This window comes from Alosa pseudoharengus, unplaced genomic scaffold (genome assembly GCF_046254945.1).
Source record: "Alosa pseudoharengus isolate Yale_2024_CS ecotype anadromous, Long Island Sound unplaced genomic scaffold, YU_APseudo_1.1 YU_APseudo_1.1_scf_12, whole genome shotgun sequence".
NCBI lineage: Eukaryota > Metazoa > Chordata > Actinopteri > Clupeiformes > Clupeidae > Alosa > Alosa pseudoharengus.
This window is the reverse complement of record NW_027468587.1, coordinates 30333307-30348473: the sequence shown is the minus strand read 5'-3', so window position 1 is coordinate 30348473 and position 15167 is coordinate 30333307. Positions and strand designations below refer to the sequence as shown.

The following is a 15167-nucleotide window of genomic DNA, read 5'->3' as shown; positions in this document are numbered from 1 at the left end:
TTTCTTTATAATAATAAAATAATTAAAATAATCACTGTATTTTCTTTCTCGTTTCCACTATGTTTCCTCCGAAGTTGTAGCTTTGTCTGAAGAGCATGCAGCAGAATCCTGTCCATCTTTCCTGACATCTGTTACTTTTAGATCCATGCTGGTACTGACTAGCTAACTTCACCTTAGTTAGAAACGTTAGTTAACAGCTCCACTCATCTCCAAATTTCACTAAACTATTAAGCTTCTTTTTAACGAAACATAACGTGAACTCCGCCCGAGCTGGTCTAGGCTATATCGCGCAGACTGTAGCCTACCTTATGAATGTGCGTGTGTGACGTTGGGGACGCAAAACACAGCATTAGCAAAGCACAGGATAGACCTGTTATGTAGGCCTACAAAGCTAACATATCCTGTGTCAGCTTGAATCTCATCTCCTCTATAGTATTTTAGATATTTTCAATAAGTTCAGTATTCACACCAATATGCGCAACAATTCTGGAAATGGTTTGGAAAAATTAATGATGGAAAAAAGTTATTAATTGTGAAATTACGCAGGCTGGAATGCATGTCACGGACCATCTGCAATGACGCCGCGGATCACCGGTTGAAAACCCCTGAGCTAATGGATGCAGACGTAGACGCTCCATATCATCGATCGATAAATAGGTACTCGCTTGCTTTAGGCTGGCTCTCAGCGCTAGAGTCGACAGGCTGTTGACATTTACTAGGGTCACCAAGTAGAAAGAGATACTAGCAGTTTGCACTGCAGAACCAAAGATTGTAGATATAAAGCAATTCTAAAAAATATAATGTTCGCTCAAAGTATCAAAAAGTTTGTTTCTTTTCGATGTATCGCGCGCAGCGTGGTTTGGATCAACATCCCACAGACATCCACCAACATCGTTGTAGGTAGTCAGGCAAACACGTTCCACGCATGTAATTGCCAGTTGGGAAGTAACAAATTGATGAAAATGTTAAAAGGAGAAAGGTGAGATCTCTCAAGGATATTGCAGACTGCTGTGTCGGTCTGAGTATGCTTAGCTTCAATAGCTTGCTAGCACAACTCAGTGCTAACTTACATTGCTTAACGTTACATCCCCATTAGCCAGCCAGCTGGTCAGCTCATTTATATTACGAAGTGATGATTATTTGCCGAATAAAACATTGTCTCTGTGTCTAGGTCGAAGAAACAGTGGTACGATACTCCGCCTCAGGTAAATTTACATAATCAGGACCTAACATTCGCGTTTGTCAGTCGACAGTACCTGGTTGCTCATTGAGATCATTTACGTTATAGAAGCCACCAGGCAGCCACAGTATCCTTAAACTATCCAAGAAGCGCAACCCAGAAGAGAACTCACGGCTTCGTGTGTTGAATGGCATTCTCTTCAAGGCGATTTCTGACTTGCTGGCTTCGCACGAAATCAGTCCAGAACTACCTCACCTAAATGTGGAGATTTCTAAGGTGATAAATGCAGCTTCCCACTCCAGCTTCAGTCTCAGTGGGCCAACACATACAGAGTAAATGTACTTGTGTTATTGTGTTCACACGTTGTGTAAATAACAAGCTAGGCCTTACATAATTTATCTCCTACGAAAGGTGTCATTGTCTCCTGATTATTCTGCATGTCGGATCTATTGGAAGACTTGTGGCACTTCGGAGAGGGATGCCCAAATTCAACAACTTCTGGATAAAAGTGGCCCTCGTATTAGGTATTCACGTACCAACATACTGCTGTGCCAATGAAAAACATACTTCCTCAATCGAGTAACCTAATACATTTGAGTAGAGTTAAGTCAAGAAGGGGCATTTAACATGGCGTTATCCCTTCAGGTATCTTCTTACATCTCAGCAAGTCCTTGGAAGTGTCCCTGCTATAGTTTTCATCAGGGATAAACAATATGCTGCTCTTAATGAGGTAGGCTACAGCTTATTTCAGCATAGCAAGCATAATATAAAACATAATCACACACAGTAACTGTATTTAACTTTTTAGTTACTCTATCAATAGTAATTTGGCTGAATGATCTCCTCAGATTGATAACCTATTGAAGGCAGCTGACTTTGGTCCAGATGAAGAGTGGATAGAGACAGCCAGTGTGAAGAAGAGTGGGTAAGTTTTGTTTTTGTTGTTTTAATTGTTTGTCAGGTTTGGTTTGTGTAGCACTTGCATTTGAACTGCCACCCACTGTGGCTCAAGGAGTATGCATGGGATGAGACATGGGCGTGTATTTCCCCATAGGGTTAAGTCACACTCATCGGACCATGCTGACCACCAGCAGCAGCCCTCCGAGAGGAAGGGGCCTGTGCTTTTCGGGGTGGACCACGATGCCCTCCTCAAGCAGATCCAGGAATATAAACAGCAGGCCCGAGACCCCCTCCCTCTGGCCTCTACTGCGGCCCTAACACAGCAGCAGCTGGACGCTGTCGCAGAGTTCAGGAAGCACAAGCTGATCGAGAAGAAAATGAAGAAATCCAAAAAGATGATCGATGACGACATCACGCCCAAAGCGTATTTGCTGGCTAAACATAGTGAGCAGAAACCGCTGGAGGACTTGGATGATGACCGTCATGAAGATAATCAGATCAGCGAACTCATGGCTGAGGACAATAGGAGGCCTTGAGTTGTGTTTGTGTCACAATGCCATGCTGCTCCTGAATCACAAAACTATCCTAACTGGATCATAATGTATTCAGTAACATCAGTTTGTGTGTGAAAGTTCTGTAAATATGTACTTTGTATGTGTTTAGAGAGTACTTAAATTAAATATAACATTCTTGTATTTTTCTTGACATACCCTTGGAGTTTATTTACAAAAGGCTCTGTGTTATCAACAAAAGCCAATACACAGGATGCATATTTAAAATATGCTATGAAAACATTTGCAGAGTTATTCTTTGCTTCACATAATGAATGTAATTTTTTGGCTGGTGCAGTACAGATTATCCTGAACATCTATAAGATACAATGTATGGAGGCTGTCCCAACATTTAATATATACACTTAACACATTTCACTATAAATTACAATAAATTAGTTCAATTAAAGGTGATATGTTGAGGCTCAGAAAGAGCACTTGACTGGTACATCAAGAGCCTTGTAGGGCTGAGCATAGACAAATGGGAAACTTGTTGGTAATAATAGCAGTCAGATGACAACATATCCCTCATATACAAAGTGTCCTTCACAAAGCCTCTGTCATCTGTTCATCAGTCTGTACATAAACAATGTACTGAGATGTGTCTTCTCCCTGAGTGTATACAGTCACGGTCTTAATGCCCTCCATGTCGTCCGAGGACACCACTAGGTGGTGCTCTTCCCCCATCTCCACGGAGCCTTGCTGCAGAGCATCCTGGATTATCATGGTGTGGTCGGATTGCTGCTCCTCCTCAGCCACCTATTCAGGTCACAAGAGAAGAGAAGCTTTGTAGAATTAGCACACTGGGGAAACTCTGAAGAGATGCATTAAGTCACAAAATACCCATACATGTAAAGCACTTTGCGCTGAGAGACAGCTACACATTACCAGCTGGTCAACCAGAGATTTGTGTCGGCGGAGAAATATTGAGAACTGCAGCATGTTACTTTGTGAGCGCATAGCTATGATGATCTGTTGCGGCAGAGTGCTTACCTGTTCCACAACAGTGACTGTTCCTGGTGCCATGGCGACAACGGAAGCCACGGTGCCATCGGTGTTCTCAGACCCAAGTCCAATGATCTGCTGCAGAATGTTCACCGCTGCAGGGTCCAGTTCGTCACCTGTGGCACACGCAACACCGATGTGAGAGAAGTTGGTGACATTATTACCTGGCTCAGGGAAATCCTCTGACATTATTCTGATTCAGAAAGAGTATGGGCTGTTTTGTTCTGGTCCGCCATATTGCTCACCATTCTGTGTGGCAAAATGTAAGTCCTGCAGGGTTGTCACAGCTTCCTCAGTTCCCTGAGAGTCGTCAGTCTCTGTGATGTGAAGGAACTGAGTGGACTGCTCCTCCAATGACTCTACCACCTATAACACACACACACACACAAATACCTACTCAAGGTTTACTGCATCTCAGGCTGCCTGTTTTTAGTAGCCGACTAGAAAGCTAGCGATATCACATATTCAAATAGTTAAAGGGAAAATATCCATGAAATATTCATGGGTATATTTAAAGACCAATGTAGATACAGAAAAACAGTGAGAAGAGCTAGAATAAGTGAAACAATACCAATCATAATCCACACGTGTTCCCAAGTCAACTCTATGACGGTGTGCTTTTATGTGGCTGTCCACTGATGCAGACATTTCTCATAACTAAACTAGACATGTTGAACAGCACGACCCCTCACCTCCCACTGGCCCAGCCCCAGGCCATCGCTCTCCACCACCTTGAGGCCGTGTTTGTTCTTCAGGTGCCTGTTCATCTCCCACTTGGTCCCGTACACATAGTTGCACACGGGACATTTGGAGCCTCCTGAGCGAGGAAGTGGATGTTTCTCAGTGAGCAGATTAAAAGACACTGAAGTCTAGTAGTATACACAATAATAACATAGGGTGTTTCTTTCCTCAAGCCATCCGCATTCTGAACACACATAAAACTCTTTAAACTACATTACATGGACTTGCCATACTGCACTTACACACACAAAACACACTTTTTTACCACCTTCTCTCAATCTATTTATCTCAATCTAATGCTGTAGCCCTGTAGTTTAAAAGTTTACATGTTAAAATGCTTCAATGTTAATAGCTTAATTTTTATTCTGCTATATTGCTGTAGTGCAGCTCTGTAGCTTAAATCTAAAATGCTTAAATGTTAATAGCCTAAATATTATTCCATTGCTGCAAGTCGCTTTGGACAAATGCGTCAGCCAAATGAATACATTTAAATGTAAATGTATTAAATTCTTTCTAAATCTTTCTTTATCCTTATAAATAGTTGGTGATCCCTCAGGACACCTATGCACAGGAAAGTTGAGCAGCTGAATGTCCCTTTACTACATGTTTAACAACAGTATCTCTATGTATGTGACAGACAAAGTCCTTGAATCCTTGAAAAAGGGGAACCTCATACCTTGTTCTATCACTGAGTCGGCAGTAGTGGTTCCAGAGCCTGCATTACAGTACTCCTCATTGGGATGCTTCTTGTGGTAGTGTCTCTTCAACGAGCCAGATATATTACATGAGTAATGGCAATGTGCACACTGGAATGGCTAAATGGGAGGGGGGGAGGGGGGGGGGGGCATGATAAAAATGCAAAAAAACAGCAACAATTCATCACACACACACGTGCAGGCTGCTATGAATGAATACATCATTTTAAAGATTAATCAACATGATTTATCCAACAATGAAAATGCAAATTCACATAGTATAAATTACATTTGAATTGCTATGAATTTACGACAAATCGGAGCCCCCGCAATGACCACTTAGATTGACATGGCAAGCCTTTCAGTGTGTTCATGTCAGACAAACAGGTGTTATTACCTTAAAAGACGCATGCTGCTCCATGTGCCGTAGCAGCTGAGGCTTCTGTGCTGCCGTGTAGTCACATTCTGTGCATCTGAACTGTTTTCCTGCATAAAGACAACAAAGACAACTTAAAAACAAAAACAATTTAAGACCACAAAGACCATCTGTTCACTTTAAAGTTTTCAAAAAAGCACTTTACTTGTTGACAGCCATCTAACAGTAAATCCAGTCAATCAATGATGTATACTTACACGTATCAATGCTTAAGGCAATACATACTAAAAGCTTCTTTTACAACTTTTTAACAGGTTGTTAAAAGGAGAATTTCTGCGATTTTTCACATAGATCTATGAAACATCGCCGGATTTCTCCTATAAGGGTTCCTTCTCACCATCAGCCGTGTGCATGAGCTTGTGACTCTTCAAACTGCACTTGGACTTAAACTTCTTCCCACACAGGTCACACAGGTGGGTCTTCTCCGAGTTGTGCCGGTTCATGTGCGCCTTGAGGTTGCTTTTGCTCCGCGAGGCATAGTCACAGATTGAGCATTTGAAGGGTTTTATACCTGTAGAAAGCAAAGATGCCATTTTACAGTTTTTTTCAGTCGCTAACAAGCGTTTGTCCAACCAGTTGTCACATTTTCAAAACTCTAAATACAATTAGCACAGCATCGGTCTTTTGTGGCCATACCATTCACACTTTTCATGTCGTTTGCACACAATATGCAGTCAGTGAACACATTTCCACAATGCTTACATCAATAATTGACACACAACTGATTTATGTTGGGTAAATTGGGCCAACCACAGCTGATTCCAGTCTGGCTTAGACTCAGTGGCAGGTGTTATTTTGTTCTATTACACTGACACAGTAAAATGAGGACTTTGAGGAGTAATGTTTTTAGAAACAGAAAAAGACAAACACTGTAATGTCTGGACAAGGAAGAATAAGAGCAAGGGGCCAGGGAGAAGAGCAGGCCCAAGGCGAGGGCAAGGTAAAGGTGTAAGAATGGTGGTGGCATTCCATTTGGCTGCAAGAACTGTTGTCAGTGATGAAATTTGTGCCACTATCATTGACCATGTAATCAATGCGATATTGATGAAAACATGTGGCCTACTGTAACCCTGAAGATCGCAGAGATTAGATACAGTAATTTTGTGCTTTTTTTAGCTCCCCCCTTTTTATCTGGGCTTTTTGCTGTTGTTTTTTTGTTCAGAATGCTTGTGTGTTTCATGGATATTTTGTTCACTGTAAGCATTGCAATACTGCGAAACTGTTTCTGTTCTATCATACTGTAAACAGTATTTCTACTGTAGTAAACAGTAAAGGAAAAAAAACTGATTTGCTTTTTACTGGAATGCTTTTGAATGTGAACATAACATGTGGACATACAGTTCCCAACCAAGAAATTTAGTGTAAAAATTGCATGCAAATACCTGTAAAACTGAAACATAAAAGTCTATGCCGTTTTTGTAATGTCAACAATAGCCAGTATTTTGAAACCTGGTGTAATTTGATTGACTGCATGTACCTTGTGAAGTGAAAACAAGTGTTATTCTTTGACAGAATAATTTCATTTTGAGTCAGATTTCCAGTGTTTTGGTAAAGTTAGTGTGTGCAGAGAAAGATGTGTTAGTAGTATATTTAACCAAATGTGTTTTTGAGAAGAAAATTATCCATTTGGCCAGTTGTGTTTTGTAGGTGTGAGTCTGTGTTAAGAGTTTAGAAAAAGTATCTGAAGTATGGGTAAGCACTTGTTAGTGATTGAAAAAAAATGTAAGAAAGTCAGTGGGCAGAATTTGATCACCTTAAAACAGTAAAAATAAATGTTATTTTCTTTTCCCCATACTGTCAAAGCAGAACTTTTGGAATGTAGAACATTTGGAATGATCGGTCATGGCTACTGGTCGTTTCCTGAGGGAACCACACAGTCAGTAACCCTCTCTCCCCTCACCTTCATGGGCCCATATGTGCTGTTGCAGGTCGGCTCCATTCCTCTTGAAGGAACGGTCACAGTAGGGACATCTGGAGGCCTTCTTTCCAATCTTTCCTTTTGTCTCCCCACTAATACCCAAAGACTCAAATATTGAGTCCAGAGGTGCATCTGCAAACACAGGACACCAATTAAGTCACATAAAATATTTTTTTTTAAATAAGAAACATGAGATGTTACCTGGAAAAAAAAGACTGTTTTTAAGTACCAAAAACTGTTTATCAGTATTATTATACTTTTCTGACCTGGATGGCGGGTTTTGAGATGAAACTTCATTCTATCCACTACAATTGTATCTTCACAAACTGGACATGCCACAAGTCTTTTGTCCTAAGAAGAAAATAAAATATAGAGCACAATACTTAGAACCCCAAGCAAGACTTAGTATGCAGAAGTGTGGAGTGGAAATAACTGAGAAAGGTGAGCACTAATTACATCCAATTGGGCACCATTAGGCACACACATCCCCAGTTCTCCAGACTCGGGTTGACCCCTGATCAACAGATCAAATGATTGCCACCTGAATCACTTTCCAGTAATGGTCAACCTTAGTGATGAAACTAATCATGGTCTTGTGCAGAATTCTTGCATTACTGCAAGCCATTATAAACAAACATTTCCTCTTAACTTGTTTTGCATGGGAAGATTAATGTGCTTTACTTGTTCTCCAGTCTTAAAATAAGGAACTGAACTTTACCATACTATTTTGTTATGTCTATACAACTAAGGGAGTCAAAAGGAATACTGTGAACTTATTGTGACATATCTGAAAAACAATGAAATGTAGAATCTGTAAATCAATATTAAATTAATAAATCCAACAACAAAAAAGGGGTCTTAACTCAGCTCTTTGACTCACCTTGTCTGCATGAGTTTTATGATGGGCCTGCAGCTTGTACTTGTCAGGTGTGGCATATGGACATCCCTCCTCTGGGCACTTCAGTAGGATAGTGCTGTGTTTCTGAATGATATGACGCTTCAGGCAATTCTTAGTGATGGAAGAGTAACTGCACTGGGTACAGTAATGTAGATGTTCTCGTGTGTGTGTTCGCACATGCGTGTTAAAGTGTACCTGGTACCAATACAGCCTACCTGTTAAGAAAGAAGTAAGAAAGAAGCTTAAAAATACTGCGTGTCTAAAGATAACAGGTCTTGAGTAAACATTTCAGGCATTTGTTAGATGTGCTTGTTGCAGCCAATGGTATTCAAAGAAATCCATTCATTCATGTTTCTAATATGCATGGATAGATTCAACAACATCTCAACACCTTAACAATGGTCTGATGATTCACTACACTTATGACCTTTCACTTTCCTAAAGAGGAACACATAAATATATGGAAGTTTATAAATAATGTTGATGTTTTGACAGCTATTCACAGCCTTGAAGCCTGAAACAATATCAAAGTAGGGCAGCTCGATCGCTCAATGATTTTGGAAACATCATCCATTTCCTAAACTTAACAAACATGAATTCAACTGAATTTGAAATAGAATACATATTCAAATAAAAATACATCTAAAATATGATAATGTATACTGTATACAGCTACCACTGTAAAGCAAAGGGGTGTGCTGGATTTTTATATTTTGTATATATTATTATAATATAGAGTTGTTGCAAAACGGAATGGAGCAAAATATTATATTCAGATTATGTTGTTTTCATAATTGCTGAAAGTCTTAATGGACGATTAATGTGATTAATTGCACAGCCTTACATTAAAGTATTATTAAATCAAGTATTCACTTAAACATACCACAGTATTCACACTCCATATCACCATACAGCTTCCTGATTCTCTCAAATAATTCCATGGTCAATTGTTTCTTTTGCATTTGATCTATGATTTGCCTGAATGATGTCATTTCCTCATTTGGACCCCACTTCACATTCTCCCTCTGATTAGGGACCACTTGGAGAGCAGAGGTCTCAGCCTGAGGCAGTGAAGCATCGGAGGAGGCCTTAGCATCCTCTGACATCAGAGACTTGCCGCTGAAGGACGCCTCATTATTAGTATCCGCAGCGCTTTCCGAGGGCGCGGGTAAAACCTCTTCAGAGTGAGCTGAGGCATTCATTTCACTGCTTTGCATTAGATGTTGGTTTTCCTGCAACTGGGACTGCTCTTGCGCTCCCTCGCCAATTACTTCCTGCGCTGTGACCACCTTGGTTTCCTGGACGACACAAGAGTTTATGATGGCTCCATCTGAGTTTATTACACTTCCATCTGGGGAGACGAGAGCGACCTGTGTTTGCTGCACCAGAAGCTCTTCTGCTGTAGTTAACCCCTCAGAGCTCTGCGCCTGTTCCCCCTGTTCCTCTACATTGGCCAAATGGGAAATGAGAGCCTCATCGTGTGCATTGAGAAGGGACAGCTCCTCTGTAATCTGCAGCTCGTCTTGCTTCAGCACCTCTCGATGGATGTCATCGCCGGGCTTCAGGAGACAGAAGCTGTTGTGGATGGAGTCGGTGAATCCCAAGGACTCCTCCATGTCGGCGTGCGCCTCCTGGAGATGCGCCTTGAGGCGCAACGAGCTGACGAACTTCTGTAGGCAGATGGCACAGACGTAGATGAACGGGTGCTTGCGAATGTGGGCCTGTAGAGCCTGGAGCTTGGTGGAGCCGTGGTCACAGAGTTCACAACCGAAGGGCCTCTTGGTGCCGTGGATCATCATGTGGCGGTCCCGGTCCAGCTCGTTCTTGAATTTGCGCTCACAGACCGTACAGTCGTAGAGGAGCTGCCTCTTGCCCTCTCTTGTCTGAAGGCGAGTCTCATCATAGAGTTCTTTCACTTTCCTGTCGGCCATGTCGTGAGTCTCACGTATGTGTTTCAGGAGATTTTTTATGTCGGAGTACTTCTTTTTGCAGAAGCGGCAATGCCGCTTGATCTTCTGGTGCACCCTTTCGACATGGACCTTCAGGTGACCCTTACTCAGGCAGCTGAAGGAGCAGTGCTCACAGCTGAACTTCTCGCCGGTGTGCTTGCGCAAGTGGACGCTGAGGTTGGCCTTGATGGCGCTTGCATAGTCACATTGCGGGCACTTGAATGGCTTTTCATTGGTGTGGATTCGAAGGTGGGCCTGCAGAGAGTGCCTGAATTTGAAGACCTTGTTGCAGTACTCGCACGTGAAGATCTTGAGCTGAGTTTGTCCCACTCTGTAGGGGTGACATCACAAAATGAGGAACACCACAAAGTAACAGTATATCTAATAACGGGAATCATCAACAACAGTGTCCATATTCAATGAAAGAGGAATTGCAGGTATTTTGTCAATTGCGATCCATTGAAATAGCCACATGTGTCTCTTCAGTATTTACCTGTTTGACTTCAGTGGTACATCATAGGCAGCTTGCTGTATAGCATACTCTTGGTAGCCTCTCTTTTGGCTTGGATCTTGGGAACTCGGGTCTATATCTGCAGATGGAATGATGTCTGCAGGGGAGGCCTCAATAGGCACTATCTTTGTAGCACCTGTGCATTGAAAGATAAGTCACCCTATCTGGCTTATACAGTACTAACCCCAAATTAGAAGAAGTTTGGAAGGTTGTGTAAAATGCAAATAAAAACAGAATGTAATAATATACAATATACCCATATTTAGCAGCAAAAAGGACATAGACAACATATCAAATGACTATTTCATGGAAAATATATGATCATTTTGAATTTCATGTCAGCTACATTTTTCCAAAAAAGTTGGTACAGGGAATGTTTACCACTGTGCTGCTTCACCTCTTCATTTAACAAAATTATCTAAATGTTTTGAAACATTCCTGCCCGATATAGGATTTCAGTTGTTCAACAGTATGAGGTATTCTTAATCATGTTTTTCATTTCATGATGCATCTAATTTGACAGGCCTGGGCTGCAGACAGGCCATTTTAGCACCTGGACTCTTCCTGTTTGGAGATACGGTTTAAATATGTGCAGAATTAATTTTGGCATTGTTTTCCTGAGATATTCAAGGTCTTCCTGGAAAAGACATTGCCTGGATGGCAGTAATGTTGTGTATGTATATTTAACCTGTATACTTCATTCCGAATTGATTGTGCCTTGCCAGATGTACAAGATGCCCATGCTGTAGGCACAAATGCACCTCCACACTGTCATAGATGTTGGGGTTCAAATTGAGGACGAAAACAAGTTGGAAAGGTTGGATGCTTGGATAGGCCCTCTCCTCTTTAGCCCAGATGAGTCCATGATTTCCAAAAAGAATGGCACATTTGTATTGGTCTAACCACAGGACCTTTTTCCCATTTTACCTCAGTCCATTTTAAACAAGCTCAGGCCCAGTTAAGAGGGTGGTATTTTCTGTATCATATCTCAATACAATTTTGGCTGTTACAATTTTGGCTGCAGTTTTTGAACTGAGTATCAAACTGTGCACAAAGACAATGGTTATCAAAGGTTTTCCTTAGCCCATGACAGGTCTGGAAACAGGTCTGGTTTTGATGCAGTGCCATCTGAGGTCCAAAAGACCACGGCCATCCAATGTGTTTTTCAGCTCTTTCCCTTGTTTGCAAAGATTTATCTTGATTCTCTAAATGTTTTAATAATATTATGTCCTGTAGATGATGACTCCCCAAATACTTCATAATTTCCTGTTAAGAAGCATTCCAATTACATTGTTTCATCATTTGTGCACACAGGTTTACACAGAGTGATGAATACCACTACATCTTTACTTCTAAGAGACCCTGCCTCTCTGGGATGCTCTTTTTCATAGCCAATTGTGTTGCCAGTTCCCTTAATTAGTTGTGAAACATTCCTCCTTTTGTTTTCTTTATCATTACACAACTTTTCCAGCATTTTGTTACCCCAGTCCCAACTTTTTTTGAAACATGTTGCTGGTATCAAATTCTAAATTAACATGTATTTTCCATGAAATAGTCAAATTTGTCATTTTCAACAGTTGATATGTTGTCTGTATTTTTGCAACTAAATATGAGCTTTAAGAGATTTGCACATTATTACATTCTGATTTTATTCACATTTTACACAATGTCCCATCTTTTTCTGATTTGGGGTTGTAGACCACAATGGCAGAGAGCCAAGTTCATTAGTATGGCAGTCAGAGAACAGTCTTAACTGTGGTGAGGGTTGTCACACCAGAACACCATACAAGTCTTTACTGCACCTTATGTGGCAAGAGCATGCCAAAAGGATTTGTCTGCTTTTACTAACGCTCAGTATGTGAAAATGCAAAAACACAATCTCTACGAGGACTGAATTTAGCTAAAAATGGGAATCATGATAAGTTTTAGGCTATGCTCCCCCAACAGAATACTCATGTTTATCCAGAAGAAGGCTCTTGGCATCCTTACCAGGAATGGCCTCATGAGCAGCCAAGACCACACTGACGATGGGGTTTACTGGTCCGGCTGCAAACTCGGACTCTTTTGCAGGGACTGAGTTCTGAGTTCGTGCCCGCTTTGGAGTTCGGAACTGGCCCTCTTCATCATCCATCCTGTCCTCTGCAGACGCTTCTGAATCAGCAACCACATCTGAGCTGGCAGCGTCTGTGGACAGTGACACAAGCACTTATGGGATATAGAGGCGCTGCAAAGTTTGGAGTTAATCATGTACAAAGAAATGCTGGATACGTTTACAAGTAATCAAATAAAAAATCAGAGAACAATACCATTTTCATTTTCCTCTTTCAGTGTAACGAAGCAAATGTGCTTAGTGATTTGGCGTTTGTTGCTGAACTTGCGATTGCACTTCTTGCATTCCAGTGATGTGCTGAGCTCAGGTTCATCTTCCATTATTTGCACTGTAACCTCTGCCAATGAAGCCTCCTGCTTTCCCATTGGTCTGCTTTTGGCACTGCTGGCTGAATCCAACATCCCATCACTTGTACCGACCTTTCTGGTGGAGCCCTTGGGCCTTCCTCTTTTCCTCTTGATGGGGCCATCTAAAAAACAATCAATTTCTGAATAAGAAATTGCTCAACATAAAGTGTGATTTTGATAATGTATTGATATATGTAGACCTAATACACATTACATTTGTTTAAATTGGCAAAAGTCCTGACATAATCTGATATCAACTATGATGTCATGTCATATAATCTGACATTCACTCACCTGTGGATATTTCTGTGGATTGTGTGGTTAAAGGTTTGAGGGGTATAATGATATCATCTGGATTAATTCCCTCAGAGTTATGGACTTCAGATACATGGGAGAGGAGGTCTGTCCTACTTGGCGAAAACAAGTTGCAGACTTTGCACATGAATATTGATGTGCCACCTAGGGGGGATGGAATGTGCTACAATTTAATGTCTCCTCATCAGGTAAGGACACATAAACTAAATATGTTCTTTGTGACAACAAAATAAAGAACGGAACATATCGGACACAGCAATAATTTCACTTACCATATCGCCATACCTATCGTGATAGAGGCTTATAAAAGCCTGCCCTTTACTTGACTGTAGCGAAACATCACATCGAAAATACAGAATATTTTCGAGAATCAGTTGCTTGCTCTGGGAAACTTAAGACCAGTTTCGTGAAACACATTTCACCTTCTGACTGCACCTTCCCAATCCATGCATTCATTTAGACTACCTGAACATTAGATTTGAGTGTATTGTACACGCTACAATTTCACAAATTTGTTCAAAATTACTTGAATATTTAATCATGCCTCATCTAACTTCAATTACCTCTTCCCACAGCTACATTTACCTTTCAACATAGTAACCGGTCAGCTAGCTTGTTTGTTACGTTGTAAATATGTTCAAATTCTTCTTACCTTGACCAGAGATACTCATTATTTCCAAACACATTCAAAAATCCAAACGTTAAATATTGATGAGTCAGTTTTGTTTTTGTTTTTAAGTCTTAAAAACAATATATGGCTTAATTTGAATTATTTTGCCCATGTTTTCTGTCGAATCTGCGATCTTATACATGGCGGATGAACTCTACTTCACTATGGCGGATGCGAATGTTGTCGTAGTAGCTTGTGGGGTGCGCCATCTTCCGTTTGGAGGTATAATTACTACACATTCACAAGGTGAAACTGTCCCTGGCGAGGGAATGACTTGTAGCTTCATGGTTTACTGTTATCATCAATATCAACCCAATTATCTAAAACTTTAAATATTGCACGAAAAATAATATATGCGTTATAAAAGAACATTTTAAACCAACTGACATAATTGTTATAGTGATTTCTCGGACACCCTTGCCTGGAGTCCTTTCATCACAGCTGGGAAAAGACCAACCTAATGTGATACAACAATGTTTTTTTTACACATAGAACACGTTTAGTTTTCAATGTCATACTGTACATTTGAATTGCATTAAGATTTCTGAAAGACATAAGGGACCAATGAGTTTTAAATACAACTGTTTATTTTCCTTAACAAGCAAGGCTATTACATCGAGAAGATGGCAATAATCACAAAAGATGCACACAACTTTAAGCAATGCTCTTTGACACTTCAGTCACATAATGACTGACAGACTCCTTCGGCTGGGACTCTCCAACCAGTCAAAGTAAACACCCTCCTCCCAGCCCTGTGTGATGACAGCTGAGTGTAGGATGTTTACAGTAACTACACTTGGAAGGTTGCAATACAAACAGAAAAGCACACACATACAGATCAGTACCACAAACACATTAGACGTGAGAGTAGTAACACATTAAGAAAAAAAGACAAAGGTAAAATCATGCTTGTGTCTAATAATACACCGAGCACAATCCAC

The 15167-nt window shown here is 40.8% G+C and overlaps 2 protein-coding genes across 2 annotated transcripts; one reads left to right on the top strand and one right to left on the bottom strand.

The window, feature by feature from the left end:
- The first annotated feature begins 291 nt into the window (after positions 1-291).
- Positions 292-2775, top strand: rbfa (ribosome binding factor A). Its single transcript, XM_076280766.1, has 7 exons — positions 292-979; positions 1172-1205; positions 1289-1456; positions 1592-1704; positions 1826-1910; positions 2029-2105; positions 2235-2775. Exons 1-7 carry the CDS (start codon positions 801-803, stop codon positions 2614-2616), a joined length of 1038 nt encoding a protein of 345 aa, XP_076136881.1. The 5' UTR covers positions 292-800; the 3' UTR covers positions 2617-2775.
- A 321-nt stretch (positions 2776-3096) lies between these two features.
- Positions 3097-14658, bottom strand: zfat (zinc finger and AT hook domain containing). Its single transcript, XM_076280765.1, has 16 exons — positions 14209-14658; positions 13536-13700; positions 13091-13363; positions 12774-12968; positions 10767-10920; positions 9208-10604; positions 8307-8539; positions 7693-7777; positions 7409-7558; positions 5846-6019; positions 5470-5558; positions 5054-5192; positions 4329-4453; positions 3882-4002; positions 3625-3752; positions 3097-3390 (listed from the first exon to the last, which is right to left on the bottom strand). The coding sequence occupies exons 1-16, from the start codon at positions 14240-14242 to the stop codon at positions 3178-3180; spliced, it is 3675 nt and encodes a 1224-aa protein (XP_076136880.1). The 5' UTR covers positions 14243-14658; the 3' UTR covers positions 3097-3177.
- Positions 14659-15167: the final 509 nt, after the last annotated feature.